Source organism: Cyphomyrmex costatus, unplaced genomic scaffold (genome assembly GCF_001594065.2).
Source record: "Cyphomyrmex costatus isolate MS0001 unplaced genomic scaffold, Ccosl1.0 scaffold106, whole genome shotgun sequence".
Taxonomy (NCBI): Eukaryota; Metazoa; Arthropoda; class Insecta; order Hymenoptera; family Formicidae; genus Cyphomyrmex; species Cyphomyrmex costatus.
In genome coordinates, this window is record NW_017275019.1 from 572641 (window position 1) to 583397 (window position 10757).

Here is a 10757-nt window from a genome sequence, read left to right on the forward strand (position 1 = left end):
CACAGTATTCAATCAGAGGGTTATATGTCATAACGGTCTAAAACTTTTTGATTGACTGTTTTTCTTGCACATTAATATTATATGAACGAATTTTGTATCCAACGTAATTTACAATGACTGTACAAACTATACACTTTATATTTCTTTCTATGCGTATTATACGAGAACATCGAGAATGACTTTTTATACACCTTGTCCAGCTTTAAACAAGAATTAATTCCTGTAATAGGAAGAAGAAGGCCTTTCGATACTTTTCTCATGAAATCTGCTCTCTCACTAGCGTGGCAATAACTTCTATTCATATATTCGACATAATGCATATTCGAAAGGTATAGTTAATGACTGATTGTGTATTTCGTGAATGGACGACAGTGAATAATAATTATGTTATCATGTTAACGCACAAAAGTAATTGTAATTGTGCCATTGTAAGTATTGAAGTCTAAAATTGATTTTGATGATTTAATATTTACAATAGATTCATAATATAATTCGATTTGAATCGTAACATACTTATGAATCTAAAACAATAATAAAACAATATATTGTCATCTGCGAATGAAACAATTAAAATTACAAATTTCTTTTGGTTTTGTGTAACTTTACAATGTGTTATTGTTACACATAGCGTAAGTATATGTATGTATAGATTGAGAAAATAATTGTTTTAAAAAAATTAGCGCTTCTTTTCTAATCAAATGAAGATTCAATTGCAAGATTCGTTATGGATTAAAGTTCTTTTAGAAACAAACAATGTAAAATAAGACCGTAATATGAATACACAATAAGTAACGAAAAGGCCTTATAGATTCGAACTGGATTGAGAGCTGGAAAAATATTAATAATTTATTTTTACACCATTCAATTCAACGTTGAAAATAACATGAAAATACATTTTTATAAATAATATTTTGGTATGAATTCATATAAAACTGAATATGTATATAAATTTATATCGAAATATTATTTAAGCATTATAATTCAGCTCAGATTGATAAGATGTTTTAGAAATATTTTTGGATGAACTCCTTCCCTCATTTGTATTGTGTAATTAATTTTTGTGCGCTAAATTTTAAAGGGATGGATATTAAATGAGGTTTATTAAAAATTTAGTATTCTTCTTGCATTTACAATTGTGTAGTTGACTTAGATTATGACGAATCAACTATTAATTATAACGGATATCAAGTGTATAATTACGTTAGAAGATGTGAAAAATTATTTACAATGAATTAAGTGCAATGCATGTTATCGTGATTTGCATAAATTATTTCTATTCTCCAAATTGGTATTTTTGTGACTATTAAATTCATTATCTGAAAGTATTAAAATTTATTAATGTCAAGGTGCATTATCATTTCAAGAGCGAAGTAAATACATGTGGACGTATGGATTATTACTACACATTCATATAAATATGGAAAAAAATTGAGTTAAAGCTCCAAAGTAAAACTTATAATGTAACTTAAATTAAAACAAAATTACGTTTGCATTAGCTCTGTGCGATCATGCGATTCAAAAATTCTCAAGGGCCATTTGCAATTTGACTAATTAGAATTAAGTATCGCAATCATTGAATAATTCTCAATTTATGATGATTATTGTATACGTATACATTTTTCATACATAACACATATGCGCGTATACACACACATACACGCACATTCCATATTGTGTGTGTACGTGAACATGCGTCCATCATTCTAGTTATAATTTAATGTATGCGTAATATAAATAAAAAAATTTACTATGTGCATTTACTATTTAGTAGTTTTATTACATTGCTGTTAATATTAATAATAATAATATGTAATTGAACTTTTGAAGAAATAATTTAAAAAATACGGTTGATTAAATTAAATTATTTTCTGTTTATTTTATCACTATGTACATATATATACATTTCCATAATAAGCTTTTACTTTTTTATTATGCATATAATATATACGCGTGTAGTAAATTTTATGTATTATTTTGTATAATTGTTTTCATAACATTAGCATTTTTAATCATTATTATTAAAAAGTAGAAATACTACTTATGTCATGATTAGCAAGAATCTTGGTCTCGCCCGGTTTCACGATCGCGGGCGGGTCTCTCGTGGCAGGCTGAATGTCTTCCAAGATTATTTTTGTAATTTCAATTATATTGTATGTCTTGTGGTTTGAAACCGATGTACCCTTCCTTGTTGTAGACGAACTAAAACTCGTTTCACTGATTTCCATATGACTAATCATAACGTCCTAAAAAATGACAAATATAATAAATTAAGAATAATTTCTGATCTTACGCTTCTTTTCGAACACGAAGCCAAAAATTGATACAAAATGTTGAAAACAAATTGAATTTGTTAAAAGCGATCATTAAAAACATAAGCAAACTATTCACAATTATGTATATTATCGTCGAGTAGATAACTTACTAAATCCGCTTGCAAGCGTTGATAAACAACCGTATCACCATATCTGCGAAAGTAACTGTCTGCGTAGCAGCTACAATTATTAAGATTCGTCTGTTTATCGATGACAAGAGTCTCTGTGGAGGTCATACGCAATTTCGGCGGTAATAGTTTTAATCGAAATCGTGTCTTATTCGCATTTTCAGCCCCAGAATGATGATACACATCGAAGGTGACGTTGCATCTGCCTATGGTGGATGTAGTTTCATCCTCAAATGTGCCATCCCCGATATTATTAAAATTGTTGCCAGGATGCAGCTGCTCGGCCACCATCTTTAAGATGTTGAGGTCATAGATACGCGTCAGCTGGCTTGTGATGATATTCTCGATGCCTTTCTCGTCGAAAAATAGCTCGATAGGCGCATCAGTGATATTTCTGCGTCGGTTCACGACATTGTCTTCCTCACCGATCATACCAAAATCAAAGCCGTCGACATACCTAAAGCTGCAGCTCAGAGTATCATTCGTCTTCGGGATGCAATGCAACCGAGAGGTGATACGATAACCGGACGGATTACCGCATGCTGGACGAGGACACTGTGGTATCCCCGTCACATTCATGTGAACAGTGAAGATGTACTCGGGTCCATACGGCCACGCACCATCCTCGATAGGAAGTTGCACGGCTAAAGAATATTAAAATTTTTATGAAGCAATTTTTGTAAAACAATATCATTCTTATTGCTAGGCTATTAATCTTACTTATTATTTATCGCGGTTTTATATTTCATTACATATTTATAACATATTTATTATCGATTTTAAAAAAAAATATACTATTAAAAAATTCTTTTTTAACCTTTTATACACACGATTAGATCATTTGTGTCCTGCGCATTTTTTTTTTAACTAAAAACATTAACTAAATGATGGTCTCTATCTTTTTATCCTATTTTTTTTAAATATACAACTTTGTAAATATGTTTTCTGGAGTATGTTGTATGTGAGAAACACTTAATAATTTTTTTGTATTAAATAGAAATAAATATAGCCTATAAAAGTTACTACAAGTTGATGTGTGAGTAAATTTTTTATTATAAAGACAGTAACGACAAACGTTTCAACTCTCGATTAGAGTCCTTATTAGTGTACAATAATTTATCTACATATATCTAATTGATGATTGAATCGCAGTCAAAAATTTTAAAATTAAAATATAACACACGATGATTATATACATGCGCTGATTATATACATTTCTTGTCTAACAAGGAATTGCCACATATATGGAAACATTACGAATGGAATGCCTTTTGCACTTTACGCTAAAATTTGCTTTCATGCCCCAACCAAGAATTGCTAAGTCTCTGAAACACCAATCTCCCACAATAACGAATTAACGACTAAAAAAAAGAATTTTTCACAAATTTGCACAACACAGGAATACAAATACAATAAATTTCATATTGTCTTTTGTAATAATATATTAGGTTTTGTGTGTGTTTTCGGAAAACTCGTTTCAATTTTCTAGTTAAAAATTGTATATACATTTTCGTAAAAAATGAACGAAATTTAAATTTAAACAAAGGGTTTTAGAATTTGAAATCTCTCTACTTTCGAAAAGTTACTAGATTTTTTGAGTTCTTTGTGAGCTTGATAATTTTTACATTGTATAAAATGAATGAAAATTAATTCGGGACACAAACGATTCATCATGTGTAGCAAAGGTTCAGAAAATCATCTTGTACTAAAAATTAAATTTCATGAAAGGGAAAGAATATAATTTATAAATAAATGTATAAGTTAAAATGTGATATGCCAATTTATGAACAGTTGACTTACCTAAAAAGAATGGTATAAATGTTGCAACGATCATATCGCCGTATATGTAAATCGTGGTTTGACACCACTCTTAATCTTGAAAGCGCTTTTATACTGTCTTTATATCGTTAAGGACATTCTTATTATGTAATTCATTTTAATTCACCCGGCGCATCAGCGCCAATTATATTAGAACACTTCGTGGAAATGTAATCCACTTGCTTTTGACCTCTAACAGATTTGCTAATTGCATATTTCCTAGTCTAAACTTTTGAGCGTTACAATTAAAATTTTGTGTATTACTTAAGTTCTAATTTTTATACGAAAGTGTATCCAAAATTCGTTGCAGGAAGTATTATCTTTTCATGACATATCCATAACGAAATTACATGATAGTTTATACTTTCTCGGATGAATTATTCAGTAATCTGTCTCTGAAAATATTGAAAGCTTGATTTTTTCAGAAAATATAGGGAAGACCGAGGCTAAGCTGGCATTTAAATTTTGATTGACAAAAAGACATTTTATGAGTTCCCAATTTATATTGTAAATGGCATCTCATGTATACTATATTGTTTTACCAACGTATGGCTAGTGAATATTGGTTAAGGGCCGATCACCAACTCTGATTAACCAAATCAGTCGATCAAGTGTCAATCATAATTGGTCAAGACTGCTGATGCAAATGCGATTGGTTTCAATGCAATAATCGATCGATTAGGTTAATCGGTGTTTAGTGGCTTTCTGAAACGGCATTAGAACTTGGCTATACGAAAACCGGAAGCAAAACTAGTTTAGCGCGTACCACTAATTTCAATCGAACCAATATCAACAATGTTTTCTTGCTATTGAAAAAAGTAATGGACGAATTTTATTGGATTAGAGGAAAAGTTATGCGATTTTTGTTATCTCAAACCTATTATATATACAGGGTGTATCGAGAGTTTCTTCCAATCGCTTTTGTGTAGATAGAGCGGACTAAACTGAGTCGAAAAATCCTCTATCACGTGGAACATATTTTCGAATTTTTGGTGTGTTTTTCTAATCCCACGTTCATACCTCCGTCGCCTATACCCTATTGTGTTTGTGTTAGACAATCACGAATTCCACTTATCAATCAAGGGACTAGATTTTTGCAAATCCAACGATATAATTGTTTTGTCTCTTCCACCGCACTACTCGTATTAGTTTCAATCTCTCGATTGCATTGTCTACGATCCATTGAAAAAGGCCGCACTTTTGGATTACATCCAATCCTGCAGGGCGTTCGATGATAACTCACGACTTTGCTAAAACTGTTAGTAAGGTACACTTGCCGTAATCCAGCGAAATATCTATTATTAGGGTTTGAATAATGTCCCGGGATTTAATTATTTAACCGCGGACATTTTCCAAAAATACGAATTTTTGTCTTTTGAATTGAAAACAAGATAACGCGTGTGGACAATAAGAGTTAATAAGGGATCGACAGAGACGAAAAGAAAAATTTTATTTTATATACAAGATGCTGTTTATTTGATTCTGTTTACAGTTTGATAGATTTAATTTGATTAGATATTTAATACCAGAAAATTGTATAGCTTGCCTTCAATGTGTAACATATAGATATATATTTCAGAGATAATATCTAAATATATATTGTCGCTTTAATTTATATAATTGCTTGGTATATCATTGTTAAAATTTAAATCGATCAGTTCGGCGTAGGACAGAGACGGAAGTTCATTTTGCGCAGGTTCAATACTATTTAGATTAATCTGCATTATTTCTGTAAACGATAACGCTTCAATTTCGCTTTCAGTCGGAAATCTTACTATTCCATCGAATTCAGTGGAAGTTTCGAATTTGTTTGAATTAACCTGTATTTTGCTGATAAATTTCCTCTGCAAAGAAGTATAAGCCAAAAATTATTAATTATGCAGGGATACGGATCACCCTACGATGACGGTGATCTTGACATATTTTGTCAAAGTCATCACCTTGACTAATCTTTAATAGATTTTAGCCATCGCTTGTTATTCATTAAAAAGTTATTAATTAAAAAGTTTAAGAAATAATGTCTCATTTCTGTTATACACACACACACACACACACCCACACACACAAGGTGTCCTAATAACTTTAAACAAAAACGTTTTATTAATATATTTAATAAATTATATTCTTTTAATATAAACTATCGTTATCATAACAAAATTCGTTACTTTTGTTTTGTTCACAGTATAAAATACTTTTTGGATTTTATTGTATAATCCTGACAAATGAATTTTATTATGGCAACAAAATTTAAATTATATGCACGCGCGAAGCAGGTTTATTATCGCAAGTTTATTACGACAACAAAATGTACAATAACAAAATTCAAGTTAACAAAATTATTTGAAATTCTCAACAAAATAAAATGTTGGTCATACATTGACAAACAAATTTTATCATTTCAACAACATATTTTTTGTATGGTAAACTTTTCACGCAAAGCCAGATCCACCCCATCTTCCCTCTAACTTTTTATATAGGGTGTCAAAAAATTATATAATATTTGGTCAATAATTTTTAACGAATGATGACAATCGAATGACAGCTAACATTTGTTCAAGGATTACTCAGAGTAATCAGAGTGATGATCTTCACAACATATGTCAAGATTATCTGAGAGTGGTTCGTATCGCTGCATATTTTATATATTAATAATATGTATACATATAGATACATACCATTTCTAATAGTCCTCTTGAAAAATCGACATATCGCGGTGGATTAATACATCCCATTCGAGATTTCTCGATCAAGAGAGTTGTCCCAGGTTTCGCATCGTCCAATGGTAATATCTTGAGCTCAAAATTGGTACCTGTTTTCTTGAACGTGTCAATATCAGATTCTTCACGCATGATCTTGTACGTGGCCGCGCAATCGCCCATTGTCGAGTTCTCTCTGGCCATATATTGCGGCATGCCAATTTTTTGCCGATCGATAATCACGTTAAACTGAGTGGCAATCTTTCGAAGAACGTTCACGATTTCCATACGAGATGGTGGCTCGATCAACAGGCCTTCCACGCCGTGTTCGTTAAATTTAATCTCAAATATTTCTTCCGTTTTTGCTTCCCGCGTCATGTGTTCATTCTCGAATACTTCCGATTCCGTAATATTATACAAATGACAGAATAAAGTGTCTATTGCTAGTTTAGGACGACATTTTACTGTAGATATTAATTGTATCTGATGGACATGAGGGTCGTGGCGATCTGGTCTTATTATATAAGTCATGTTGAAATCATACGAGTATTCCGGCCCGAACGTCCATTCCGACGTATCGTTGACGATTATGTAGGCCGCTGAGTAAACGATGAAAAATTTAATTGAATTAAATATTAATAACTGTCGTTTATTACTAAAAAAATATATTTTTGTACATGCAACTTTTTAATCAAGACAGCACACAATATTTATAGAATATTTATAAAATATTTGTAAGATTTATTTTTAATTTACTTTGTAAATATTTTGTGGTCTTAGATTACACAGATCATAAATATTTATTGTAAGAATTATAAAACATTTATTATATATTAAATGCTAAACTTATGGTAGTTTCCGATTCAAATTTAGCTGATGCTAGTTGTAGGTGTAATTTACTTTGACATCTGAAACTGGCTGCATTTTAAAGGTTAGACATTCGAACAGTGCTTTTTGTTTTATTAAACATGGAACGTGACTAGTTGTTTTTTCGACATGTGTCGCTTCATTGCTTTGATTTGAAAAAAAACTGCAGCTGCAGTTCATAAATCGCTTATTGTCAAAGCTTATGGTAATTATGCTCCATCGTAAAGAATATGCCAAAAATGATTTCAGCGATTTAAAAGTGATGGTTATAATGTAAATGATAAACAATGCTCAGATTAACCGAAAAAGTTTGAAGACGAAAACTTAGCTCAAACAATTGTCTGCAACATCAAACGTTACTCCGATGGCTGTTTCCAAACGTCTACATACAATGGGAAAGATTCAAAAGGAAGAAAAATGGGTACCACACGACTTAACCGAATTGCCATTGCGAATTGCTTTAAACATCTCTATTTCTCTGCTCGCCAGACAGAAAAGAAAGAAAGTTTTTTGTGGCGCATTGTGACTGGCGATGAAAAGTGGATACATTTTAACAATCCCAAACGCAAAAGTCATGGGTGGATCCCGGCCAACCATCAACATCTACACCAAAGCGAAATATCCATGGTCACAAATCAATGCTCTGCATTTGTGGGACATGCAAGGCGTCGTTTACTATGAACAGTGTTGTGCATAGATGATTTTAAAATTAGCTAGATAAAGATAAGATGAAAATTTGGAAATTTATCTTAGATAAGATAAAGATGATTACATTTAAATTAATCTAGATAATATAGATAAATTTATCTGACAATTCATCTAAAAAATTCCAGATAATTTTTTATTTTTAAGACTATTTATAAATTAAGAATCAGTTTTTTCTCAAAATAATTAAAAAATCACGGTGGTCCTCGATTGAATTCAACCCTGACTTTCCTGCACCTCTGATTTTCCTTCTGGAATTGGTTTTGGAACATTTCAGGACCATTTTGCAATAAATATTAAAATCGAAGAGTGAGCACTTTTTTTTAAATCGAGTTTTTAAGTTTTAATCCATAGTTTCAATATAATCATTTCAAGCGTACATGTGGAAGGTAATTAAGTACTGAACGAAATGTAATTATTGTATATATTTTCTTCGAATTAAATATATATGTAACAAATAGCAATTAGTTAATTGAAACTAAAATATAAAATGAAGACGAGCAAAAAAAACACCGACTTTGGGCAGCTCTGGGTTAATCAATCAGAATTAAGTGTCCTAGTGCAGGAATAAATAAAGATCATTTGAGAGCAATGTGAATGATTATATATGCTATATTAGATGCACTCACTCTCTTCCTGAGGCTGAAAATTTTTCTGTAAACATTAACTGCATAGAAGAAAAAATTATAATATTTTCACATTTTTAGCAATGTAAAATATGAACCAAAGTATCTAAACATTATTCTAGATAAAGATGATACTTTTTTTCATCTAAAATGCAGATAAAGATAATTAATATTTTTATTATCTAGATAAAGATGAGATGGCATCAAAATTTCATCTAGATGATCATCTAGATAATTTTATCCAGATAAGATCGAACACTGACTATGAACTACTCAAACCGAACGAAAGTATCAGAAACGGAAGATTGATATCAATTACAATTGAACTGTCTGAATGAAGCATTGTTTGAAGAAAGGCCAGCGGCAGTAGCCAGCAATCGACGCTAAATTATGCTTTTGCACGACAACGCTCGACCACACGTTGCAAAAGCTGACAAGGAAACACTGATGCAGCTCGAGTGGGAAGTTCTCCCGCACCCAGCGTATTCACCAGACTTAGCTCCTTCAGACTATTATTACTTGTTCCGATCGATGCAGCACGGCTCGGTGGATACACTCTTCAGAAATTACGAGGATGTGCGAAAATGGATCAACAAATGGATTATTTCAAAAGATCAATTGTTCTATCGTTGCGGAATCCACTTATTGCCCGAAAGATGGGAAAAATATATAACTTATAGCGAGGGCAAATACTTTGATTCATGTATATTTTACTTTTGATATCGAGATAAATGTGTTTTTTTAAGCAAAAATCCACGGAAACTAAGTTTACTATCTAATATATTACAGTAAATGCTATGAAAATGCTTAATAAGACATATAATCTAAGTAAAAAATATTTACTAAAAATATCTTTATCTATGATTATCATAAATAATTATATAAAACATTTAGTTTATATTTTAATAACGTTTTCTTTTTTCGAATAAAGCATATATAAAATATGTATAAAATATTTATACAAGCCTTATTAAAATCTTTAATCAAGATCAAGAAAATTGTTAAAATATTTATATAATATTTCAAAAAATGAATAATAATAAATATTTATAAATATTTATTATATAAATATTCTGTGCTATCTGAGGGAAATCATTAATTATGTTAATAATGAATAATTAAGCAATAATAATAAAATATGGACTTCTTAATATTAATAATACAATATTATTGCATTAATTATTATGTATATATAATATACTCTTTTTCTTTTTTTTCTAATCTTTTTGCATCCAGAATTTGAACCAAATTTTAAGAATTTTTTTTTAAACTTCTCTCAACAAAACTATTCAAAAATTGATGTATAGGCTTAAATTAAGTTTGTATACATATATTAAAAAAACATACAGCTTTAAAGCAAATTAGTGGCCGATAAATATCTAGATATGTAATTATATTTTAATTTCCTTGATAAGTTATTTTTATTTAGTTTTATTTTTTTTTTTAGAACTTTAGATAAACACAAATGCAACATTGAATGGTAGGCACGTGGATTCAAGTAGTTATACTTGTTAATGGCTTACCGACCTAGGAAGTACGGGATCACGCTGGTGTACATCTCGCGACAATGCGCCTTGCTACACCCTACAACTCTACACGTACGTT

The 10757-nt window shown here is 30.6% G+C and overlaps 2 protein-coding genes across 3 annotated transcripts; both read right to left on the reverse strand.

Moving 5' to 3' along the window:
• Positions 1-1980: 1980 nt before the first annotated feature.
• LOC108775203 (uncharacterized) lies at positions 1981-4288 on the reverse strand. The gene is made up of 3 exons (XM_018541507.1): positions 4241-4288; positions 2423-3084; positions 1981-2243 (listed from the first exon to the last, which is right to left on the reverse strand). Exons 1-3 carry the CDS (start codon positions 4272-4274, stop codon positions 2019-2021), a joined length of 921 nt encoding a protein of 306 aa, XP_018397009.1. The 5' UTR covers positions 4275-4288; the 3' UTR covers positions 1981-2018.
• Positions 4289-5731: 1443 nt separating this feature from the next.
• On the reverse strand, positions 5732-10749 carry LOC108775153 (uncharacterized). Of its 2 annotated transcripts, none has more exons than XM_018541443.1 (3): positions 10680-10749; positions 6934-7553; positions 5732-6102 (listed from the first exon to the last, which is right to left on the reverse strand). In XM_018541443.1, the coding sequence occupies exons 1-3, from the start codon at positions 10708-10710 to the stop codon at positions 5866-5868; spliced, it is 888 nt and encodes a 295-aa protein (XP_018396945.1). In that variant the 5' UTR covers positions 10711-10749; the 3' UTR covers positions 5732-5865. The 2 variants fall into 2 exon arrangements, with proteins under 2 accessions (XP_018396945.1, XP_018396952.1); XM_018541450.1 differs by having other exon boundaries at positions 10676-10693.
• Positions 10750-10757: the final 8 nt, after the last annotated feature.

Excerpts from the sequence above, each read along its gene's own strand:
- LOC108775203 (XM_018541507.1), bottom strand. The coding sequence starts at position 4,274 with ATGATCGTTGCAACATTTATACCATTCTTTTTAG. Across the intron at positions 3,085-4,240 it reads ATTTATACCATTCTTTTTAG|CCGTGCAACTTCCTATCGAG; the intron begins GTAAGTCAACTG and ends AATATTCTTTAG. Across the intron at positions 2,244-2,422 it reads AACGCTTGCAAGCGGATTTA|GACGTTATGATTAGTCATAT; the intron begins GTAAGTTATCTA and ends GTCATTTTTTAG.
- LOC108775153 (XM_018541443.1), bottom strand. The coding sequence starts at position 10,710 with ATGTACACCAGCGTGATCCCGTACTTCCTAG. Across the intron at positions 7,554-10,679 it reads CGTGATCCCGTACTTCCTAG|CGGCCTACATAATCGTCAAC; the intron begins GTCGGTAAGCCA and ends TCGTTTACTCAG. Across the intron at positions 6,103-6,933 it reads CAAGAGGACTATTAGAAATG|AGGAAATTTATCAGCAAAAT; the intron begins GTATGTATCTAT and ends ACTTCTTTGCAG.